This window comes from Penicillium roqueforti (genome assembly GCF_015533775.1).
Source record: "Penicillium roqueforti strain LCP96 04111 chromosome Unknown scaffold_01, whole genome shotgun sequence".
NCBI lineage: Eukaryota > Fungi > Ascomycota > Eurotiomycetes > Eurotiales > Aspergillaceae > Penicillium > Penicillium roqueforti.
The window spans coordinates 1,907,506-1,931,629 of record NW_024067565.1 but is presented as its reverse complement, the minus strand read 5'-3'; the positions used below and the strand labels follow the sequence as shown (position 1 = coordinate 1,931,629).

Below are 24,124 nucleotides of genomic sequence, written 5' to 3'. Positions count from 1 at the left end.
CTGATCGCCAATTGTTTCGGTCCACCCTTATTAACTCGCCCAAATCCTGCTGCCTGAGTTTCTTTCATATATTCTCCCCTGGACCCTGTTGTCGTTACTGTCACCTCTATACCCAAATAATCATATACACTATACAAGATGGGAGCTGGCGGGGTAATCCTCCGCTTTTTCAATCTCGGACTGCGTGTTCTGCAGTTCCTTGATGCTGCTGTCATCCTCGGCATCTTCTCATATTTTCTGGCTGTCTTGGCCAAAAATGACCAACACATTGCGACATGGATCAAGGCCGTTGAAGGCTTATCAGGTGCAGCGACCGCCTACAGTCTGCTCGGCGTCGTTTTAACCTGCTGTCTGGGCGGTGTAGCCTTCTTCGCATTCCTGGGCGTTGCCCTGGATATATGCTTCGTGGGCGCGATGATCGCCATCGCCATCATGACCCGCAAGGGAGTTGATAAATGCACCGGAACACTGGACACGCCAATGGGCACGGGCAATGCCGACGATTCGACCGTGTCGGCAAGTCTGAAATTCAGCATGGCCTGCAAACTGGAAAAGGTCGTCTTCGCAGTGGCGATTATCGGAATGTGAGTGTACCCCGGATTACGGCTATCTGAATCATGCTAATTTATCCCCCAGCTTCTTCTACTTGATCTCCATCCTCTTCCAGATCCTTCTCGCCCGCCACCACAAGCGCGAGAAGCGTTTCGGTCCCTCCCCTACCAACGGCTACACCAACGGCAGCCGCAAGGCCTTCTGGCGCCGCAATAAGAATAGCCCCATGGCTACTGGCGCCGCCGATACCCTACCTGGCCACCCAACCCCCTACGACGTCGAGATGGGTACCGAGCCCCACAACGAAAAGACCTGGTTCAACTCTTGGAACAAAAACAAGAACACCACCAATCCTCCAACTGCTGCCCCTGCTGCCGGTGGCTATGGCTATGGTAACTCGGCGTATACTGGCAACATCTAGGTTGCTGTCGGATGCTTGCTGTTACAGTATCTTTTCTGAGTAGACTAGTGCTCGTGCACTGGCCGATGATTCTATGCCCCTTTTGTGTTATTTGAAAGCCAAGATACCACTGCTATGTTTGTGATTAGACTGGATTGTACAATATGTTGAAGGATATCTGGCGACCATACTTGGGTCTTTCGAGACTACCTTGTCACGTTTAATATTAATGAATACATTGCCCCATAAATATTTATCTATATCCTGTAACTTCGTCAGGGGTCTAGATTTGAGTTTCGTGTTCCTGGACGCAATAGCGTTCAGCCTCACTTTCCGCATGCGGCGTACCGGATCCGACCATGCGGGGAACCAATGGTAGATTGTTGATGATGACGTTCTTTGCAAGGCATCAAGCTCTACATTGGTGACAGGCTTCACTCTAGCAAACGTTTTCGGTTTATCATGTTTGGCGGTTTCCATACTCGAAGCTTGACGGGACAGAGAAAACACAGCGAATACTTATTTAGGGACTCGAAAACATGTTTTAAAAGAGAGTGACATGTTCCTGTCTTTGATCCACGCCCACCGACAGATCTCGCAAGAGATGCACCTAGGAAAAAGCTACATTTACCCGGGCCCTCCTTGATCCAAGTGCAGTTGAATATCTTGGGCCAGGTTCATTCCATTTAGCGGGCCACTTCGCATACATTGCTAAAATGGGGAGAGAGATGTTTCGATTCATAGTCCTATCAAACAGGACAAACATGGCAATCCTAGAGCCCAAAATCATAAGCTCTGTCCGTAGTATTCTTCATTTGCACTAGGAGAAGGCCCAGAGAAGGCCCCATGGCACAAGGTGAATTTTGGTAAACAACTATACGTAGAGTAAGACCCCATCATCTTCCCTCCACCTCAGGATCTTAGTAGGAGACTGACTTTCGAAGGTATGGCTGTCTGGCTGGGCCTGTCCTTTCGATGTCGAGGATCTCAGCAAATCGGAAACAGAGATAGAAATCCTCTGTGTTGAACCCATTACAAAAGTAGCCGGAAAGTGCTTCCTCCTCCGTAATCATGGCAATTGATACCTGATCATGCCCAGGGGACAATGTGAGGTTTCAATGCCTCGTATAATCCGAATCGCGGTCCAGATATACACAGTGACTTGTCGAACAAAACCAAGGACCATGTCCATTCAGCCAGTCTGTCTGATGCAGTCCTTGTGTGCAACCTCGAATCTTTTGTGAGTCAGTGATTTTGTTTGCAATTTCATGGAAGGTTTGCGAAAGTGACTCTGCTTCTCTGCTGGCCGACGACATCTTGAGGATGAGAGTTTGGGAAGAGAAGTTACGAGTCACGAATGAATGTTGAAGGAGGCTCCCTGCAGACACATTATCGATACATCCCCCCCCCTACTGGAGGGTAGGCTCATCCAGGTGATCAAAAATAACATATGATGACTGTTGGCCGTCCATACAACGCTTTGACTGAAGCTCAAAGCACCTCCGAACATGAGAGGAGACTCGAAGGGTATGAAATGCGAAAGATTGGTGCTCTCAATGCCACCAAGCCCCACATAGACTCTCTCACGATGAACATCCGGAGACCAAAAATTGGGGTCTTGATCGTTCTAGATCATTGTTGCTTCTTGTGAAAATTCCAGCAGGTCGCAGATCTTGACCCGTAAGAGCTCGCGGTATATAGCGCAGCAAGCCATTTATCCCGTATCACACGAGATCATCTGTCTTATGCAAAGTAGCATCATTGGTATTGTAAAACTTCGTATTCAAAAGAGACACTGCACTTACAGTTGGACTCGGACCTTCCTGATGTCTCCCTTTGAATCAAAGTCCCAGGGTAGATGATGGCTCGGTCTTGTCATGTATGCAGAGAGAGATGATAGCAGCGTCGTCAGTGAGCCGTACGTATTTGAGGTTCTACTTCACTTCGCCGAAGCTATCAAGAAGCTCGCTCTCCGGGACTTTCTTTCATTTACCCGCACCATGAACCCTTTCTTTCATTCAAATGGGTACGGGTCCAAGCCTTCACCAGAAGACTTGCCGTAAAAGCTGATAGGATTGTAGGAAATTGGAAGAGTCATCCCGGGTTGATCATATTGGGAAACTCATGTGGTGAGTATCTGAGATGCCAGAGAAATAGAGAAGAGAAAAAAGTAAACAACGGATTCTCTTAACTAAATAGGCACCCGGAAGCCAATGCTGCCCGGTGGCAGCCGCAAGCCACTACCGCCTGGCGCTGGGCTTGGTCACGTCTCTATAGGTGCCACTTTACCTTTCGACCTTTCCACCTTTTCCATTTTTTTCAATTCATTTCAGGGAAGGAATGATTGTTGATACTCTATGATAAGCAGACCTATAGATGATCTACACCAACACTGATTCGGCTAACTTTGTGCTGAGATTGTAAGTGAATATCCATCTGCAAGTTACGGTGACAACACAGTGAGAAGGCATTGTACAAGATACAGACTAAATCTTTATTTGATCCTGTCACTTTGATGTTTGACGTTCTATGGGAGAACTATGTCTTGAGAGGATGTATAGAATTTTTGAATTAACACACTCAATCATTAGGTAGTTTGCTTGACAATAACGACATAAACTGGGTCATCGCTTAACAGGTCATGGGTGAAACAAATATAAGACGAACAATAAAGAGTGCCCAAAGCCAGGCTGAATGAAATCATGAACTGTGAAAAGTGAAGACCGGCGGTGGCGAGTGAACCTCACTCGACTGATCAGTCTATAGACTGGGATAACTCAAAATATCCACTGGGATGTATGCGGAAAAAAAAAAAAACAATCGGCAAGAGAAATGAAAAAAAGAATTAACACCTTTACTGGCGAGCAGTGATAGCTCCCCAACGGCAAATAGTACCAGCAGCGACGGATCCCATGAAGATGGGCTTGCCGTTAGTGCACATGGCAAAGGTCAACCCATCTGGGGAGCAAAGAATTTCCCCAGAGTGGCAAGACCATTGACCGACATGGTCGACAAACTGGTTGTTGGATGAGTCCTCGGCAGATTGCACACGGGAGTCAGCTGCGACAGAAGGAGTGGCGAGGGCCTGGGCGATCTTGGAAATCGCCTTCGTGGTGAATGAGGAGGTGCTGATGACAGCAGGCTTTTTCTCGGACTTGGGGGTGGTGGAAGTAGTGGAGGTGGCGGAGGTAGAGGTGCTGGTATTGGATGACTTCGTCGCGGAATCAGAGCTGTCGTCCAGGAAGGGAGCATGGTCGGCGCACTTGTAGCCAGGGCCATCGGCCTTGCCGATCAGTTTGGGACCGGGCTTGGGGAAGTGAACAGCCTGGCCCTCGACGGTCACACACTTGCCAGCCTGGTTGGCGTTGGCAATGAAGAGATCAGGGAGACTATCGAAGCTGCTCTTCGCGTTCGTAGTGTGGGTATGGGTCTTCTGGCTGAGCGCCTGCTTTGGGGTCTCCTTAGCCACACGGCCCTCGGAGTCGACAACGGTGTGGTTGCTGGAACCACCAATTGTGATCATGGCACAGTTCATGTACATCTCGCGGTTGCCGACCTTGTTGAACCAGGTCCAAGCGAACAGAGCATCACCGGTGGGTGCGTCCGAGGGGACATCAAATTGGTACTTCTTAGCAATAGGGCAGTCACCCTCGATCGACTCAATGACCTTGAATGTCTTACCCTTGTCATAAGTCAGGGAGAGCTGGCATGAGCCGCCGTCATGGGTGGCACTGCCTTCCAACGACATCTCTTGGGTGGAGCCTGGTTGCCATGTATCCACAGCCTCAAAGGCATCATTGGCATATCCTTTGCATGGGTAATCGCTACCCGAGGTGGAGAGAGGGTTGGTGTAAGAATAATCCTTCTCGCCCTTGGCATCCTTGTTTAAGGGACTGCGGATAGGGTAAGGCTTGTTCAACTGCATGTGAGCCGAGACAGTGGTGGCCAGAAGACCAGAGAGGATCAATGTGCCCTTCATTGTGATTGATGTGTTTCTAAGTCGCTTGTTAGTCTCGGAAGTGACAATGGCCGCATCGAATGAATTTTGAGGAAAGAACGAAGCAGTCCTCAGCGATTAACTTACAACGTCTTTGCAAAGTTTGTATATTGACTTCGATAAACACTTAACCACCAGGGTCAATTTAAGAGTGTAGAGGCTTGAGAAGTGTGAATAAAGATCGAGCTGGTCGACAGCAATTAGTATAAATACATGGCCAGTGGTCAATAACATTCCACATAACTCCGTGGAGGAATGGCAGATACCCATGCGCTGATGGTTCAGCGATGGCCCTCGCAACGTCAAGAATGTCAACAAACCGTGGCCCTCCATCATGATGTGTGCTTAACTTCGCATAGGCGGTTAAGGGTAAATAATTGACAATTTAACACAATCAATGAGTCTATTTAAGATCTCAATACACCCATTAGAAAGTCATATAGATCTTTTCCCTACTTCGTGTTGTTCAGATACTCAGATCGCCATATAAACGAACCCTGCTGTATAGTGGCAACGACTCGAGGGGCAACATAGTGGGCTCTGAGCGATCGAATGTGAAAAAGAAGGCATCACGTCTTCCTTCATTCCAACCTGTATTAATCTCCGTGAGCCAAGTTCTGTTCAGGAATCTTGATCCCGAAAAGACAAAAAAGGACGCGTCACAATTATTTATAGATTTAATTGTCCAGTAATCAAGTATTGAGATTGACAAATCTCCATTCTGTCTACTTCATTTCGGCCGATCGTGGCCTGTGAAATAGAACCAGTTTGGGGCTCGGCCTCATGCCCGGGCCCTAAGGGGCGATCGAAACCCCTGTGTTCCCCCCTGCATGTCTATTCAGGGCACCAGTCATAGTTCGCTGATACAAGGGCTTTGTTTACATCTACGTCGATCTACCAAGATTGCTTTTGAGTTCATGGCGTAGAAAAAAGCTTGTTGCTACTAGATCTACACGGCGCATTTTGGGGTACGTAGTATAACTACTACTAGTCTGCATTACTCTGCTAGTTAAGCATGCTACAAATGAGCTTCAAGTATCGATACTTCTAATGATCCAATTAAACCAGCTAAATCAAAAAGAGATTCTTCAAGTCCTGTACATTGTTCTAATTTTCCTGCTCAACGGTATATATTCACAACCAAAACATCCGACTGCTATTGTTCCAAGCGGCCTCAGCCACTTCTTCCATAGCGACACCCTTCAAACCGGCTACAACCAACCCGACACGCTCTATAGTACAACTTTCATTCCGTGTCTTGACCATCTGGCCTAGTACAAACTTGTTATGTTTCCGACTCGCCGGCAACGGCTTCGCAGTTTCCAGATAACCCGCGATTTTGGGGTCATTAGACAAGACCTCGCACCATGGCGCATCAGTCTCCAGTTGCAACTTGTTCAATGGAATATTTCTGACCATTTCCAACTGTTCATCTGTCCGGAATGAGATACCGTTGACACTAATGTCAAGACCCAGTTCCACGAGCTGGAGCATCTCCCCCTTCGTCCCTGCAAAAGAATGCACCAATCCACCACGCGACAGTCTTGGCAGAAAAGGCTTGATGATGGAAATAAAATCTTTGGCTGACTCACGAACATGCAAGAACAACGGTAACTGGAATTGCACGGCCAGCTCTAATTGGTCGCGGAATGCGCGTTGCTGCGTTTCCTTATCGGCCCGATCCAGGTACTCATAGTCCAACCCGATTTCCCCAAACGCAGCCAAAGGCGAGGGACTCTCAGCTAGGAGCGTTTCACCTAGTTCGCGCAGCTCATTCAGATATTGGGACTCTGGCTGTCCATAGATCTCGGCGGCATGGTACGGATGCACGCCTAAGGTCATTTTGCACATCGCGGGGAACTCCCTCACTGCCTGCAAATTTTGTTTTGCGCCCTCTAGAGTCATGGTGGTGAGCATGGTCCTTTCACATCCATGTTCTCGGGCTCTTTTCAGGACTTCTGCAAAATCTGGTTCGTGATATTGCTTTCCTCGGTAGATGCCTTGGAATTGGTCTGCCGTGAATGTGACGGCGACCTGGTGCTAGTGTTAATCAGGCTGCTTGAAAAAATGAAAGAGATTCTCTTACATCGAAGAATTTCATGATTATTCGCGTTGAGATATCGCAATAGAGGAAGAGGAAAAGTCTTGCGTTCAGTTCTTGGCGGATTCTAACCAAATAGGGGCTGATATATATTGAAATCGGAGACCAGAGACTTGGCAACGAGAAACTACTCTACAAAACTATTTGCACACCTATACAGTCGACTGACTATGTAATCTCAATTTTATTGATCTTATTCTTATTCACTCTGGTGTGATGTGCCAGGTCTATTCGATAAATAAGATAGACAGAGAAGAAGAAGAAGCAAGTGAAGAAGTGGGAATGTTGATATAGCTGGCAACTTCTATAAACATTGCAAACGTGCAACCTCTGGTTTAGCTAGATAATAATCTTCCATCTATCTAGACAGTTCACTTTTGGTTGATCGTCTCCTTGTACGTCCATCGGTTTTCCCAGGAGCTACACTCCTGTCCTACTTTTTACGGTCTGGGGGTCGTTCCTGTCTACATCGTAGAGAATTAAGCGAGTCGATAGTACCCAAGTAATGGTAGTACTATGGTAGTATCAAGATCCTTAAAAAATAGTAATGTAAAAGATATCAAAAAGGACACCAAAACGGGCACCCAAAAAGATACCAAAAAAGACATATAATAGTAATGTCATTAACCATATAGTACAACTAACTAGGTAGACTATACTAATGACTCTATAGATCGTGGATCAGATGCTTGCTTACACTGTTTGCTTGCTTGTTTCATATTTGTTATTTGCTTCTTTTGTTTGTCAACAGATTGTTTGCTACTGGCATGGAGCTGTACAACGATCTCTACCTCTGGAAACAAGGAGAAGCATCTTCTGCGAGATGACTACCAAACCGCGCCTCCCATATAAAAAAGAATGTTTTCTTCTCCATCACCACTGTAGCTACACACTTCTCCGGCACCACTGTGGTCTAGGATTTCCTACATCATATCCTCTCCTTCCACATTCTACGGCTCTTACTTCAAGTGAGTCAGACTCTAGAGTCTAGGATCGGTACACGCTACGCTGTCTTGGTATATTAACGAGGATTCTATTAGGAATCCACCAGAATGGTGAAGAAACTAACTGCCAAGAAAGTTATCCACAACGCTCTCCCTGACCTCCTCGTCGAAGATGATCACACAACATCATCTGCCTTGAAGAAAGCCACTTTTATTGGCCCTCTAAGGGAGTGGACAAGCTTTCTAGGCTCTGTCTGGGGTCTCACAAATGTTGAACAGTGGTCGAAAAAAGTCGTCGACCACAATCTTGCGACTCGAGACCTACATCGCGAGCTTGTCTCCATGGGCGACGAACATGGCGTCTAGGGCCGCTTCCAGCAATCGGTGGGACAAATTGTTGGAGCGGCTCTAGACGCCCAGATGAAATCCATGCAGTTTGGTGATTTCAAGGCAGCAGGGGTACAGTACAGCCTGGTGCCTGACTTTGCATTGATCTCAACCGACCCGCGACTACCTACAAGCTCAAGGCTATCGGCGAAATGAAAACCCCATGGTGATGAACAATGCGACAACTCCTGGCCCAGCCAGTAGGCTATATGTTAGACCTTCGCATTATGTACGGCTGGATAACAAACTACCAGCAGACCATATTCCTGCGACAGACTATGGTGGGAAATACCTGGGGAATTGAGTATTCACCCATCGTGAAGTCGACGACACACGCGGACCCACTGGAGATGGAGCCTCCTTCGACGAAGCAATGCTTCTTTTTCCTGGCGAGCGTAGCAGCTGGTCAGGGTCGTGTACCGAAATACGCCTAGGAACCAGTGGATCTCTATCTAGGATTTCCATTCACCATGTCTTGTTCAATACACACACAACCGCATCATTTGAATTTTGTTTTGGGATCTTTTTTTCCGGCTGCCTCTGTTCTTAGATTCAGAAATCCTTGACATTGTGGTCGTGTCCTGTGTCCCACCAAATTGTCATTTTCGGATGTTATTTTAGAGAGTTAGAGACCCATACAACTTGACCTACTCGCGTTATTCCAATCAGATACACTGGGAACTAATATTTATGGTGTAAACGTGATGGCCACGATATGGCATGAAAGTCAAGCATATGGTAGCTAACTGAGTAGTTATGTCGATATGGGATCTAGTTTGACTGTGTCATGACAGTGATTGCCTTTGTTTGCTGTGTGTATCCTGAGAATGACCAGGTGATGACTAGGACAACCCACAAACTTTTCTTCCTCTCTTCTTCACTCTCTGTCTACCCTACTTTCTAAACTCTTGTAATTGCCTTTCCAGTTTTATCAACTGTCAGCCCATAATGACCACATCTTTGGAATACCTCGTCGGCCTTGAAGGCACCGAGGTTACCCTCAACTCATCGCCACAACCGCTGTTTCACACCGGCACCTGGGAAATTGTCGAGAAGCTTGAAGAGAACGCAGAGGTCGAGGACGAGCGAGACGTGGCCGATGGGTTGGGCCCTTCAGATGTTGCTGGAAAGTTTCTTTGTCGCCCCGCCGGTTCCGATGCCCAAAAGATCGCATTTATGCGAATTTACAAGCAGATTCCTATCGCTGGGACTGAGTTCCAGAAGCCTACAATCCGTGCTGCCCAGGCCGTCGAATCACCTGACTACATCGAGCTGATTGCCCTCAAGGACCTCCGGGAACAAGGCTGTGATGCTGTGCCTAAGCTCCTTGGGTATCACTCGGGGAAGTAAGATGAGGACGATATCGTCCCCGGGGGGCTACATCACTTATCTGGTGTGGGAGAAAGTCCCCGGAGACTCCCTTGATAGAAAAGGGTTTTGGAGTTATCCCATATCCAAGCGAGAGGAGATTCGGCACAAGTTTTGCGAGGCTTACAAGTATGTTTTAGGGCACTCTGATTACGACAAAGTACCTAGAGCTAATAGGAACCAGGAAGCTTGTGAAATGCGGATATCGGCCACTCATGTCTGAGTCGTCCAAGATCATTTACGATTGGAACAACGGGGAGATGTATGCCCCATGATATCATTTCTAATGTTGAACGAGCTAATGGTCTTCAGGCACATCTCCGGATTCAGTAACGCGGTTCGCATCGACACAAGCGAGGAGTGGATTGATAGAATCCGTATCTGGTATAGCCTGGTTCTGAAATCCAAGGAAATGGATCAGTTCTTTCCTGTCACGGCCACTGATGTGCTTTTCGACAAAGAGGGCTGGAGATGGTAAGCAGAAGGGCTACACTACAGCGAGCATTATGGACAGCAGTTGCTACTCCATCTGCTCATTTGATGATTTGGAGAATGATCTAGGGAGAGCAGTTGCTACTGTATCTGCTATGTGATGATTTAGAAGAACAAAAATGCTACAAATTGAAAGAGGTTGTGATTCTTGAAGGCCTAACATGTGACGTAGTGTGTACTCTTGGAACTGAGAATCGACCGTGTTGAGCATTCATCAAGTTTACACGTTCTTTCAAATGGTTTCTTGGGCATTGCTTTCGCGCAATTTCTCTCCATGTGTCCTCGCATCTGTGGGGGATGCCTAGACTTATAGCGAGGCAGTAATTTATATAGAAACGGCTTTTCGACATGTGATATGCATTTCTCCCCGGTGAAGCTCCGAGGGGGAAAATGTGAGATAATATTTATAACCCATCTATATGACTATGAATTAGGGGAATTAGTTGATATCTAATTAGGAGTAACCTTGATTTCCCCAATTTCCCCCGAGGCAGTTCCTGCAAGGACACCAGTTCCGATGAGCCCGCCATCACTGGCCTCCCGCAAGAAGACACTTTTCCCTCCTACTTGAGGACCAGCTCGCAGTAGAAGTCGATCAATATATCTCTGTACAGTTTCTTTATAGTGAGGATAGTGCTGAATCACTCCACCCGAGAAGGCCACAGCGAGTTCTTCGGGCCCGCTATTCCAACCTCGCGTTGGTGATGAGACCGATTCGGAGTCCGTCTGTTCAGTAACTCCAGCTTCCGTATTGACTTTTTCTCCATTGTTGCACTTGGGTGCCGTGTTGCACAATTGGACCTCATTAGTGCAGTCTAGGAGACCAACAACCGCAGATGCCACCAAAGAAGCAGCTCGATCCTGCACAGTTGAGGCAATGACCCGAATATCACGGGCATATTCAGGCGACCAGGTCCAATCACTCTCGGGAGATGGCTGGAGTGTCTTGGACAGCTCGCTTGCTAAGCGCTCATCGGATAGAGAAGAGGCAACAACAAGAGAGAGGTAGTCTGTTGAAAGAGAATATTCCTCAACCAACTTCAGTGGTAACTCGGAGCGTGGTATTCCCAAGACTCCATGGAACCAATCATAACAGACGATGCGGACGAGCTCGCCAGTGTATCTACCGCCGATCATATATTCCATTGGCTGAAAACCGGGCCTTTGGCAATTCCTATCCAGCTGGAGGTCCCATGTTGTTCGAATACCCAGCTCGTCGAAAGGACCCGCCGCGGTGGAGAGAGTCCATTCAGTCGAGATGAGCGTTTCCTCTGCGTCAGGGTGCTTTTCAAGAATGCTTTTAGTTTTGGATTTATGCAAGTCGGCAAGTTTCATGGGAACGGTCGTGTTGCATCCCGCGCCCACGATCAGACCCATAACAACACGGGTGTTGGGTAAGGAAGGGATGGAGTACGCTAATGAAGCAAGAGTCGCTGTCGTATCATTGATCATGACTGCGACTTTCAATTTCGGAAGAGAAAACAGCCTGCGGCGTTTAGCAGGCATGTTCATTTCATCCCCGTGAGTTGAATATGTATGGCGGTCATATCCACTCAGCAAGGCTTGGCGGAGATTGAGGTCTGAGTTTAAAGAAAAGCCTTTCCCTGTCGGCATCAAGATAGCTTCATCGAGGGAATCTTGTCTACATTGGATTAGCCACAGAAGCACACGGCCGAGTCTGGGAGATAACTGTACTTTATAGGAAGACAAAAAGAAATGCCTGTCGTTATTTGGTCCACCCGCTCTTCACTTGGGTTGGCGAGTCTGTCTGCCACCACCTCGGCGATACAGTCTCCAATCCACGTGAAGAGATCAATGTAATGATCCTTTCGTAAATGCTCTGCAATAGGCCATGCCTTCTCTAACGTGCGCCGTACCCGTGCATGTCCTTCGACATGTTGATCTCCTAAGAGGTCGATGAAGGCCACACGAAGGTAGGACTGACCAAAATAGACAGCAAGATAGCGTCCCTTTTCATGACCCGTTGGAAGACAAGTCAGAGCCGTTGGAATAAAGTGTTCTGAAGATTCCGCGGCCAACTTTTTATAAGACGATGATAGCCGACAGGACAAATCATACAAGGTCTCGAGCTCGACCCGGAGAGGCTGAAGGAACTCCCGTAGATTATGCTTTTTCGGGGAGATCTGCGAAGTAGTCATTTCAACGAGAAGATGCTGATCTGGCCTAGATGGAAACCTTGGGAGGTTTACGGATTTACGGAGGCGCCAGCCGCCATCTGTTACGGGCGACGAATTGTGCCACTACCAATGGGTGTTTTTGGCTCACCGCTCCCATCACCGCCCTAGTGATCATGGCCGGTTCCATGGATGGCTTACATACAGTGGGGTTTAATAAGTCTGTTCCCACCCGCATTTTCACCCATGAACATTGAAATATATATCTCTACATATCTATGCATAGCACTACCATACTTTACTCAATTTACTTCGAATTAAATAGGGTTGAACCCTATGCCAATCTCGGGTAAAATTTAAATTTAATATTTTGTATAATACCCCTTTGCTTTCTGTACTGCCATATATCTGCGCCCTATACTTAAAATCAATGAATCAATCTTCGACTGCGGAATAGCATCCTATGCTATCTTTATATACCTTTTGAATACTATCTAATCCTCCTCAGACCTTCCTATATATATTAGCTTAGGAAATAACTCAAAAAGTTTAACCTTTAGCTACCGCTATATAGGTTCAATTGGGTTTAAATCTAGTGAGTGCGGCAGCTACTCCTCTATATATATCCCGTGAGTTTTAAACCATTCCTATATGATTTTAGTAGTATGGATCTGAGTGTTATCTTACTAAAAGATAGAGTAGGGTCGATAGAATGGAAGTAGACCTTCTTCGAGAGTATCTATATAGGAAATAGTAGTATATCCTGTCTTCTTCGATTCTAGGTTAATAATATTCTCCCGCCTTATAATAATTAACTCTAATTGACTCCCTAACTAGATTGTACCCTAAACTATTTATGAAATATCTTTAATATATACCTTAGTATTTATAAGATCTTTTCTATAGTCCTCCGACTGAAAGCGCTAATACTATTGTGGTCTATAGTTTATTGTTCGTTATATAGAATACTTATCCGAGAAGACCTAGTTTTGAACGTTATTTCTAGACCACTTAGAGCGCTATTTTTAAATAAAACGATATTGTTATTGAGCTAATTCCTTTCCAATTAGAATCTTCCTTTTTATCCTATATTTTAGAAGACCGGTTGGCCTTAAAACGTTAATAATAGTAGAGTGGGATGGATGACTAGGTATAGTATAACTTAGTGTTTTATAGGACTAAAAGGGGTGCCGGCGGGCGAGTATAAAAAGTAAATGGTAAGTTCGATCACTAAAGATCCTTGGGCGACCGGTTCGAGGGAGAGATTTAACAGTATTGTGTTCTTTGAACCGTTTCAAAGTATTGTAAATCGTTCGGCGGGAGTACCTAAAATCGAGTGCTAGCTTTGACTGGGTGGCACCGGCCTGGTGGGTATAAATAATAGCTGAGCGCTGAGTAACAGATAGCTCACCTGATTTTGTACGACCTAAACCAAGGATATCCTTGGTTAATGCCATTGGGGGGTGTGTAGGAAGAAGAAAAAAAACCACGATGGTTGTTAGGGGGATAGCAAGTGGGGCAGTGGGAACAGACTTTTTGAACACTATGTATCTCCTTTGGTCAACCTTAGAACAGTGGCATAATTAGTCATCCGACCTGATTACTGAGCATAATAGTTATTTCAGTGCTATTTTGGTATCGGCTTATCAGATCACCTGACTCCGATTAGCTTCCAAAGATATTCCGATGTCGGGTAAACACGCGCTGCTGAATACCACCACGTGACCGGCATTTACTATATTGCCCACATTACTTGATGATGTGCACGATTTGAAGATTGACAGGGGTCTATAAGATACTTTGTTCTATCTGGGCACCCTCGAGGGCTTTTCATATCCTTATTTGGCCTCTAGGGCTGTATGTTGGCTTCGGAACGCTAGGCAACTTACTAGGATCATTGGTTTTGATTCAAATGCGAATGTAGATTTAACTGACGTTAAATAGAAGCAATGGAACTGGAACTAGATATTATGCATCATGTTCCAGAGATAGATCTATAAAGCTACACATATAGGACATGGGATATCAGGGTTACATTTGCTTGTTTTCCCCGCTCCCCCTCAATCTCACAATTCTTACTCTTATCTTCAACTCTTCAACCTTGGGAGTGACACGATTCGAAATGACCAGAAGCGCGGGATCGACCTCACGGCCATCCTGGCCACCGACACCGGGCGAATTTGGTCAATATACGCCCGAAGCTACGCCTTCAGAGACCGATGAAAGCCCACCTTTGCATGCAGTGAACGTCGCACCAAGATGGAACGAGTCAAAAACAACCATATGGAAGGTGACTGCCACGTGTTTGTGTGCATTTGTGATGGGGTCCAATGATGCTGCATATGGAGCAATTATTCCCTATGTTTGTGTCACCAACTCAGCTTTACTTGATCTGTATAGGATCGCTGACCATCTTATTGAACTTTTCAGCTAGAGATTTACTATCAAAAGAGCTACACGGTCATTTCTCTAGTGTTCCTTTCGCCCTTTGTGGGATATGCCATATCCGCCATCCTGAGCAATTCAGTTCATCAGACTTTCGGCAGACGAGGGATCACAATCATTGCCCCGATTTGCCATATGCTTGCCTTTGCAGTCATATCTATCCACCCGCCCTTTCCAGTCTTGGTGATTATGTACGTCCTGGTTGGATTGGGGAGCGGATTTCACAACGCGGCATGGAATGTATGGATCGGAAACATGGCGAACTCGCATGAAGTGCTCGGTTTCTTCCATGGATTCTTCGGCGTGGGGGCCACAATAAGCCCTCTCATTGCTACGAGTCTAATCACCAAAGCTGGATGGGAATGGTACTCTTATTACTATTTGATGGTATCTCGATCCTCTCTACAGCCACTGGATATCGACAAACTAACGATGAAATATAGACCGGAGCAGCTGTGATCTCGCTGATTTACTCCGCCAGCGCTTTCTGGGATGAGACTAGTAGTAAATATCAAAAAGAGAACCCCAGTATCCCAGGCAGAGGAGGAGCATTCTCCCAAACACGTCTTGCCCTTACATATAAGGTCACTTGGATATGCGCCGTCTTCCTTTTCCTCTATGGCGGAATTGAGGTAGCAATCGGTGGATGGATCGTCGTGTTTATGACGAAAGTCCGACACGGCAACCCATTCGAATCCGGAATGGCAGAGACAGGCTTCTGGCTCGGCATCACAGTCGGTCGATTCGTGCTAGGGTTTGTGTCGCCACGAATTGGAGAGAAGTTGTCCATTGTTGTCTACATCTCGCTCGCAATTGCCCTTGAGCTCATCTTCTGGCTCGTGCCTGAGTTCATCGTGTCCGCGGTTGCGGTTGCCTTTGTTGGATTCTTTATGGGGACTATCTTCCCGGGAGTTGTGGTTGTGGCGACACGATTGCTACCCAAAAATCTTCACGTTGCCGCTATTGGCTTTGCAGCTGCCCTTTCTATGGGTGGTGGTGCTGTTTTCCCATTTATGGTTGGTGCCATTGCTCAGGCTAAAGGGGTCACGGTGCTGCAGCCAATCTTGCTCGCCATGCTGGCTGTGGCATTGGGAATCTGGGCGACGATATTCCGACTTCCTCAGCCTGAGGTATCACATCAAGTCTGAGCAGAACATGAATAATTAGAAACGGTGGGTGCAGTATAGCTCATATTACTCTGCTGTCACTTTTAAGCCACATAATTCTTAGGTTTTAATGGAGAAAAAGAAGTGGAATGTGGCGAGACCTGGCTATCATATCTCGCCGATTCTATTTCCCGATTTGTTCCTTTTAATACATCAAAAAGTGAAACATAACCACATCTCGCTCAATCAGCTTGATCTTGTACACCATGGAACAATCTAAGCATGCCATGAGCAGCGTGCTCTCCGAGTATATCGAGAGAGCCCATTCCCATCAATTCCAGGACACTGATATCGAACCCAAATGTCGCCTTCCACCACTGTTTCACCTCAATTGCCACGAGAGAGTCCATTCCAAGATCAGACAAGGAGCAAGATGTCACCAGATCTTCTTCAGGCTTCAGCAAGAAGCTAAACACCTTCTTTCCAATTTCCACGGCGAGCATTTGAGCAGATCCAGGTTGATTTATTAGCGCAGCGTCGCCCTTGGCCTGTGTAATAAAAGCCTCCAAGCCAGCACCAGCGTCAGAAGCAGAAGTCAAGATGGTACCAGCTGCTCCAGTATTATGGAACACCGACATTCGTATGTCCTTCTTCCAGACCAAACGGTTTCTTTGATCGGCCAGAGGCACGTTGGGCCGAATTCCAACGCCGAAGTTGCCTGCTTGGGGTCTCAAATTACTTGAGATAGATGTCATCGCTGCCTCTACCGCGCTCAGAAGCTCGCTCACTGAGACCGTATTGCCTAGACCACCAGCGGCTTTGAGCTTTTGTAAGATTTCATCCTGCTCGGCAGCATAACCGACTCCTTCGACAATACCGATATCGATCGCGCAAGCAGGTAGTCCCAACCCCAATCGGTATTGAGAAAATGCATCCAGGAACGTGTTGGCACCAGCATAGTTGATCTGACCAGGGAGTCCAAAGACACCAGACACCGAACTGAAAAGAACAAAGAAGTCAAGTTCCGCATTGGCAGATACAGAAGCATTGTGAAGGTTCCACGTTCCCTTGACCTTCGGATCAACAGATGTGTTCCACTCTTCTAGTGTCATGCGTTCAAAGCTCCGATCACGAAGCATCATGGACATCTGCAAGATGCCCCGAAGTCGGCCTTGAGCCCGTGTGACAGCGGTGGTCACATCCGCGATATTGGACACGCTACCTTGAACAAAGTCCACACGACAATCCATACTGGCAAGCTCTTGGGCAAACTCGCGGTGGCTTTCGCTCGAACCCGCAGTTCGGGAAAGATATATGAGGTGGCGAGCTCCACGTTGAACCATCCACGTAGATATAGCCCGACCCAGGCCTCCGAGGCCACCTACGAGCAGGTATGCACCGGAGCTGTTGAGTTGGGTGGGCTTTTTTCGTGGCTGGATGTTTTGTACAGCGCTGACCTGGCCTGAAGTATCACGCATCGAGACAACGATCTTTCCTAGATGAGTGCCTTGCTGCATGTAACGGAAAGCGTCGTGTATTCCATCAGAACTAAAGACTTTGATAGGTCGGATAGGAGAGATGTAGCGCTCCTTGAGTAGGTCCACAATTTCCTTCAGCAGCCTGCATAATATGTCAGTTGTCGAGTCTCATACATTGTCATCCCCTTCGATACATACTTCTTTGCAAGGATCGGCTTTCTGGAACAAATTTGATCCAAGTCGACACAGCAATAGCTCCGGTTGTCCAAGAAAGGAGTCATATCAAGTTTTCCAGAGCCAATCAAGTCTCGCTTGCCAATCTCGACCATCTTCCCAAAAGGTGCAATGCATTTCCACGTAGCATGCAATAGTTCACCAGACAATGAGTTCAATGCCAAGTCGACACCCTGTCCATTTGTCTCCCGCATGATATCCTCAACAAACGAGGCATTACGGGAGTTTAGGATCCTGTTCCGAGGAAGGCCAAACGTGTCCATGAGATACCTGACCTTCTCCTCGTTACCGACAGTTGCGTAAATCTCGGCACCAACCATTTGAGCAAGCTGAATGGTCGCAATGCCAACTCCACCACAGGCACTATGGATAAGAATGGACTATAAAATATGTCAAAAGATGACCTAAAACGTCAAAAGGTTGAGGGGGAACAAACCTGTCCTTTTTTCAGATTTCCAACGTCAAAGATGGAGTATATCGATGTACTGAACACGCAAGGCATGCTGGCCGCATCACTGAAGCTTAAGCCGCCTGGAATCTTCTCGCACAGGTTCTCGGAGAGAACTAATTGCGTCCCAAATAAACAGCTCCCGACGACCATGACACGATCACCGACTTTCAGACTTTGAACATCGGGGCCAGTGCGGCGGACTATGCCCGCGCCTTCATGGCCAAATTCATTTTCTTTGGCTTCGACAATACCCATGGCACATAAGACATCCTGTTTCATATCAGTATGTGTTATTAGGTCCACTTGTTACCTTCGAACTTACCTTGAAATTCAAACCGATTGCGTAAGTGTCGATTTCCACCTCATCTCCCTCCAGAGGTTTGATATCCCCATGAGCCCAGTGTAACGAAGCCAAGCGGCCTGGTTTACTTGTTCGAAGGGCGATGCTACTATTTGAAGCCAGCGCCTCTTGTCCATTTTGCGCCGAGAAAGGATGATACCGCCCAACTTGTACCGTATTGTCCACGATAGCGTATTCAAATTCAGGCTTGAGGGTCTCATCCTCCTGGCGGACTTGGAACTTCTCATATACGTCGATGAGTTTCTCAAAAGAGACATCAAGATCGTCAACCTCGCAAGTAGCAAAGTCGACACGCAATTCATTGCGAATCGTCCTCGCTACGCCGTTGATCTGGGCAAATCTCGGGTCCCGACATTGGGCTTGTGATGAACGAGTCACCCACAGAACACCACGTTGATCTAGGCTGTGTGCCAATTTCTTGAAAGAGTCAAAGCGTTGGTTATCCATGCCTTCGAAGAATGGGGCTTCTTCATCAAGCAAGGCAATCACATCTTGTCCTTCAGGCAGGGGCTCTTCGTCAAACCGAGAATGATGAACGGAGTATCCCCTGTTATCCAGAGCCTGAAGCAAAGGACCTACGGACATTGATTTAGAGAGGGTCAAGACAGTGACGCATTTCTTAGGTGCGATGTCAACCTCCGGTCTCGCCACGATCATGGCGTTCAACTGATGTGGTTGGTTCGAATCCAGAACTGCAGCATCAGGAGTGCGAAATCCAGCGGCCTTGAGTTCCTTTGCCCAGCGTTCAATGCCTATGTACGGCTCGCCCGACCGGCCATCAACCTCGCCGTACCACCAACCGGCCAGGGTTCCAAAGATATAGTTGATCCATTTGGATATGGGTGTCAATTCGTGGAGCAGGAGCCATCCGGTCGGAGAAAGAAGTTTATGAATGTTGCTTAAACTGTCGTTCAAGGATGCTGTGGCGTGGATGACATTGGTCGCCAGAATTAGGTCGTATTTGCGATCATCGAACCCCTGATCGGAGGGATCCTTACTAATGTCGAGAGTAGCGTATTCGATGTTTGGGTAACTGGCAAATCGATCCTTTGCAGCAACAAAGAAGCCAGATGAGATATCCGTGAAGGTGTAGTTCATGTATAGGGTCCTACTCCCAGGGGTCAACAGCTTCAGGATATTAGCTGTAGACCCACCGGTTCCGGCACCTATTTCGAGGATACGCAGATTAGGCTTAGTGTGAGTTAAGTTCCTGATGAATTCGGAAATATCACACTGATCCATAGCGTTGTAGACGTTGGCCAATATGTCATCGGTCAGAAGGAGATCCAGAGCCTCAGCCTCCCCGGTGAAAATCTGTTGGACGTTATTGAAAATCACTTCAATACCAACAGCAAGATGGGCGCCATTAGTTTGGGAAATTTGGTCAACGAGTTCTTTCACTCGCTGTTTAATGGCAATATTGTCAAGGATTTGGAGACTTTGCAGATCCACAGACAACAGGTGTTGATCAATCCATGATCGATACTTGTACATGTGGCTGATTGGAGTATCCAGATCCGCAATCACACGCTGTGTGTAAATCATACACAGATGAGATAGCTCTGTCAAAGCGGGCATGTAATCACTGCGGTCAATCAATGGCTTGATGAGAGTGTTGACATCCAGGAAGTCGATATGGGGAGCCCATTCTGCACAGCCAATGGGGGGTTCCCCCTTTTCAGGGTCCTGATGATCGAGAACAGAGAGTTTAATTCCAGAACTGCGTAAAGCAACTTTCCCCCCTGCAGTAATACACTGGCCACTCCCAATGATAGAGCCGTTCGGGGTGTAAGATGCGGAAGCTTGGACGTGGACATTCTCATAACAGCGGTAGATGGAGATCTCTTGAATGTGAGTAGGAACCATTATGTTGGTTATCGGTTCGGCATATCCTTTGGAAGCAGCGACACTGAGCAGCTGAAGTGAGGCATCGATGACTGTGGGGTGCAAATGATAGTTATCCCCATCAGTATCTTTCGCAACAAGTTCAGACGTCGCGCTCTGCGAAACAGTGTCTGAGCGGACATGGTCAAGACGTTGAAATGATGGCCCAAAATTCAGACCAGACATGGCCATAGAATGATAGCAACGGCGTGTTTCAACCTTGCGCACAAGAGGGGCTTTCTTGTCTACATCTTCAAGGTATTCGTTAAGCGATCTGACCTCGCCTGAGCAATGCTTGATCCAATTCGCTCCGTTGTGAGAAGTGATGGCAAATTCCCACCACTCACTGTCCAGGGAATCAGTCAATCTATGGCGATGTAATGTTGTCATGATCTCAACTGGTGGGCCCTCATTCAAGACAAGGGCAGTGCTGACAATGACGTTGCGCAGTTTGAATGCCTCGCGAACTCCGGTAACCTGTCTCACAGCCTCGCCAATCATCGCAGCATAGCCAGCGAAGGGGAATACAATATCATCACCAACCTTGTGGTCGCGAATCCACGGGGCGTTGTCCAAGTGAAAGAGATTTCGGAACAGAGGATGGAAGTCAGGACTCTCTGTTACCCGGACACCCAAAAGATCGTGATATTTGTGCTCGCGATGCCTCCACTCCTTGCTCAACCGAGACTCATACCAGAATTTCTTTGAGTGATCCCATGGGTATCTTGGAAGATCTGGGAGAGTAGAGCCCGTGCTGATGACCTTATCCAACGCTGGGACAGCATTGAGAACATGCAGTTGGCCAATGGCAGTCAGGAAAGATTCCGTACTATCCTGGTTGCGAACAAACGTAGAAATATAAGGAGAAGAAGTGGAAAGATGACTCTGGATCTGTCGCAAGGGGCCCGCAAGAGCGGAGTGCGGTCCAACTTCAAGCAGCACCATATTCTTCGAAATCTGGTGCTTAATTATAGACGATACAGCCGAGCGGAAGAGGACCGGAGACTGAAGGTTCATCTGCCAGTATTTAGGGCCGAGATGTTGGGCTTCCGTGAGTAGTTCGTTCTCGACACTGCTGAAGAATAACTTATTTGGAGCCTTGGTGGATATTTCATGTTCAATCAAAGCATGGTACTCGTCACCTATCTCAGCCATATGATGAGAGTGGTACGCCTTGTCGACTTTCAACTGTCTAGCCAGGACATCAGGATGGGCCTCCTTAATGATGGCAACTACCTTTTCAATAGCATGTGTATCACCAGCGAGGGTAACACTCTTAGGTGAGTTTTCGCAAGCAACAACGACACCGTCCTGTAGATATTCCTGGATGTCCTCAGCTCCCATGCCTATAGCTGCCATGGACCCAGGCCTGGTTTGCGCCTTGGTGACCTGACCTCGATAGAATGCAATCGTGATTGCTTCGGTGGCTGTGATAGCACCGGCAGCGTATGCAGCAGCTATTTCGCCGCTGGAATGACCCACGACAGCAGCAGGTTGAACTCCAACGGAAGCAAAAGTATCGATCAGAGCCACCTGGATTGCTGTACAGAGAGGCTGGGATAATTCAGACGAGCTGAGTCTGCTGGTATCGGGGTCCTTCAAGAGCTCTTCTTCAATGCTCCAGTCTGGAGCATCTGTGAGGGTTTGCAAATGTGAGTCAAGATTTTGAATGCTCTTCTTAAATGCGGGATAGACGTCGTTGTGGATCATAGAGGCACCCATTTGTGGCCACTGAGCGCCCTGGCCCGTGAAAACCATGACGATATTTGGTGTCTCCCCAGTTTTCGAGGGTGCCGAAGTCGTGAGCGGACCCAATGGGCTTTGCACAGAGAATGCCCGATGAGGCAGATGCTCCCTTTTATTAGCTAGAGTGAACGCCAGATCGGCAACTCTGGCTGGGTTCTTCTGAACATAGGATGTGTAGTGGGAAATCATTTGTTTTAGTGACTCGGCATTGTTTGCGGAATAAACAAGCAGCTGGGGCGAAATGGTATGCCGTGTGGCAACGGGGGAGACACCAAAGCTCCGAGCTGAATCGACAATAACGTGAGCGTTGGTACCTCCAATTCCAAAAGAGTTCACACTAATTCGCTCGCTCCTGGCCTCAGGCCATGGCATCGGGTCTGTGGGAACAGCGAGCCCATATTCATCCCACTGGATGTTGGGGTTGCGCTCCTTAAACTTGATATTTGGAGGAATGGTCCGATTTTCCAGGGCTAGTACCGACTTGATCAGGGATGTAATTCCCGAAGCTCCTTCAGCGTGACCAAGATTGGGTTTGACAGACCCAATGAGGATACCACCAGAAGGACCAAAAACCCGACCCACTGCTCGGGTTTCGATGGGATCTCCAACTTGGGTGCCAGTACCATGACACTCGAAAAATGCGGTCTGGGAGTAATCTGTAATACCTGCCACCTCATATGCACGCCTGATCATGGCCTCGTGCGAAACATCGTTGGGAACATGTGCGCCGATTCCAGCACCCCTTCCGTCACTGTTGGATGATGTCGAACGGATAACCGCTCGAACTGGATTTCCATCCCGGAGGGCATCAGCCAGGGGCTTGATGAAGATAGCAGAGATTCCCTCTCCTCGCGCATAACCATTGGCATCGGCAGAGAAGCTCTTGCAAGACCCATCCGGTGAAATTACGCCTTGCTCACTCATGGCAGCTGTCATGCCTGGTGCCATTATCAAATTCGCACCGCCAACTATAGCGCTCTCGCAATCGCCCCTGGAAATTGCCAGACATGCTTCATGCAGTGCAACAATACCTGCTGAGCAGCCAGTACGTACGACCATGCTTTATTATTTTTTTCCACTTAGCAATTGCATTCTATTCCAAGATAAAAAAAAATATGGAACAACTAACCTCGGCCCCGTCAGGTCCATCTCATATGAGACTCGGTTAGGCAGCATGAAGTCTCCATATCCGCTCACTCGATGCTGGCCGTATTGTTGGGTTTCTTTGACACAGATTTCAAGCCAGTCTTCACCAAAGCTACCCATGTAGCACCCAATCGGTCGTCCTTTCCAGTTGGTTTCGCCGGCATCTTCCATACACTCCCTGGCAACTTCCAGCATCTGCCGTTGCTGTGGATCCATGCGCTCCACCTCCAACTTGCCCATTGTGAAGAAGGATGTATCCACAGAAGCAATGTCAATGCTTTCATCCAGGAAGTATCCATACTCGGTCTTGACGCTGCCCGGTTTCTGGGTCTCGGAGTAGTATGTGGAGACATTATATCTGGACTTCGGCACTTGGCCACGGGCATCTCCTTTGGCAACCAGGAAGTCCCATAGCTGTTGGGGTGTGTGTAGGCCTCCAGGGAGACGTACAGACATTCCACATATAGCGATTGGCTCTGGGGGAACCGGTTTCGGTTCAACAACCTTGAGAATCATTGCGGCAATAGTTCTTCTGTGAGGTAAAAAAGAGCTTTGGCCTCGGAAGATTAAGGAAAGAACATGATTGCGAACAACAGGCGATTATAACTAAAGGTTAATACGAGTTAGTCCGTACAAAAGTTCGAAATAACTGTCAGTACCCATCTTAACCCCACCTCGTCTTGGCCCTAGCTCCAATCATACCACCGTGCAACTTGCTGCGTTGTTATATCCCGGAGAATTCCCCTATCAGCTCCCCCGTACTCATTTAGTATACCCACATATGCAGACTATTGTCATAGAGTTCACGCTGATTGGTACCCATAAGGTCTCATTGGATCTAGCACCGGAACAGTTATGCGGCAAACCCAACATAGAACTTCATTGTCTATGCACATA

At 47.5% G+C, this 24,124-nt stretch overlaps 7 protein-coding genes across 7 annotated transcripts; 4 read left to right on the top strand and 3 right to left on the bottom strand.

The window, feature by feature from the left end:
- Positions 1–138: 138 nt before the first annotated feature.
- On the top strand, positions 139–973 carry LCP9604111_1182 (uncharacterized protein; the record flags this gene model as incomplete). The annotated part of the gene is made up of 2 exons (XM_039075539.1): positions 139–584; positions 637–973. The coding sequence occupies 2 exons, from the start codon at positions 139–141 to the stop codon at positions 971–973; spliced, it is 783 nt and encodes a 260-aa protein (XP_038933730.1).
- Positions 974–3,806: 2,833 nt separating this feature from the next.
- Positions 3,807–7,050, bottom strand: LCP9604111_1180 (putative extracellular protein; the record flags this gene model as incomplete). Its single annotated transcript, XM_039075527.1, has 4 exons — positions 3,807–4,947; positions 5,037–5,075; positions 6,088–6,983; positions 7,036–7,050. The coding sequence occupies 4 exons, from the start codon at positions 7,048–7,050 to the stop codon at positions 3,807–3,809; spliced, it is 2,091 nt and encodes a 696-aa protein (XP_038933728.1).
- A 1,052-nt stretch (positions 7,051–8,102) lies between these two features.
- LCP9604111_1179 (uncharacterized protein) lies at positions 8,103–8,360 on the top strand (the record flags this gene model as incomplete). The annotated part of the gene is made up of 1 exon (XM_039075516.1): positions 8,103–8,360. The coding sequence occupies one exon, from the start codon at positions 8,103–8,105 to the stop codon at positions 8,358–8,360; it is 258 nt and encodes an 85-aa protein (XP_038933727.1).
- Positions 8,361–9,329: 969 nt separating this feature from the next.
- On the top strand, positions 9,330–10,227 carry LCP9604111_1178 (uncharacterized protein; the record flags this gene model as incomplete). Its single annotated transcript, XM_039075505.1, has 4 exons — positions 9,330–9,727; positions 9,810–9,878; positions 9,934–10,011; positions 10,062–10,227. The coding sequence occupies 4 exons, from the start codon at positions 9,330–9,332 to the stop codon at positions 10,225–10,227; spliced, it is 711 nt and encodes a 236-aa protein (XP_038933726.1).
- A 464-nt stretch (positions 10,228–10,691) lies between these two features.
- LCP9604111_1177 (hexokinase family protein) lies at positions 10,692–12,400 on the bottom strand (the record flags this gene model as incomplete). The annotated part of the gene is made up of 2 exons (XM_039075494.1): positions 10,692–11,883; positions 11,937–12,400. 2 exons carry the CDS (start codon positions 12,398–12,400, stop codon positions 10,692–10,694), a joined length of 1,656 nt encoding a protein of 551 aa, XP_038933725.1.
- A 2,098-nt stretch (positions 12,401–14,498) lies between these two features.
- Positions 14,499–15,969, top strand: LCP9604111_1176 (MFS transporter; the record flags this gene model as incomplete). The annotated part of the gene is made up of 3 exons (XM_039075483.1): positions 14,499–14,738; positions 14,807–15,208; positions 15,265–15,969. 3 exons carry the CDS (start codon positions 14,499–14,501, stop codon positions 15,967–15,969), a joined length of 1,347 nt encoding a protein of 448 aa, XP_038933724.1.
- Positions 15,970–16,169: 200 nt separating this feature from the next.
- On the bottom strand, positions 16,170–23,743 carry LCP9604111_1175 (reducing polyketide synthase sphB; the record flags this gene model as incomplete). Its single annotated transcript, XM_039075472.1, has 5 exons — positions 16,170–17,547; positions 17,604–18,019; positions 18,076–18,360; positions 18,413–23,072; positions 23,211–23,743. The coding sequence occupies 5 exons, from the start codon at positions 23,741–23,743 to the stop codon at positions 16,170–16,172; spliced, it is 7,272 nt and encodes a 2,423-aa protein (XP_038933723.1).
- Between the last annotated feature and the right edge of the window lie 381 nt (positions 23,744–24,124).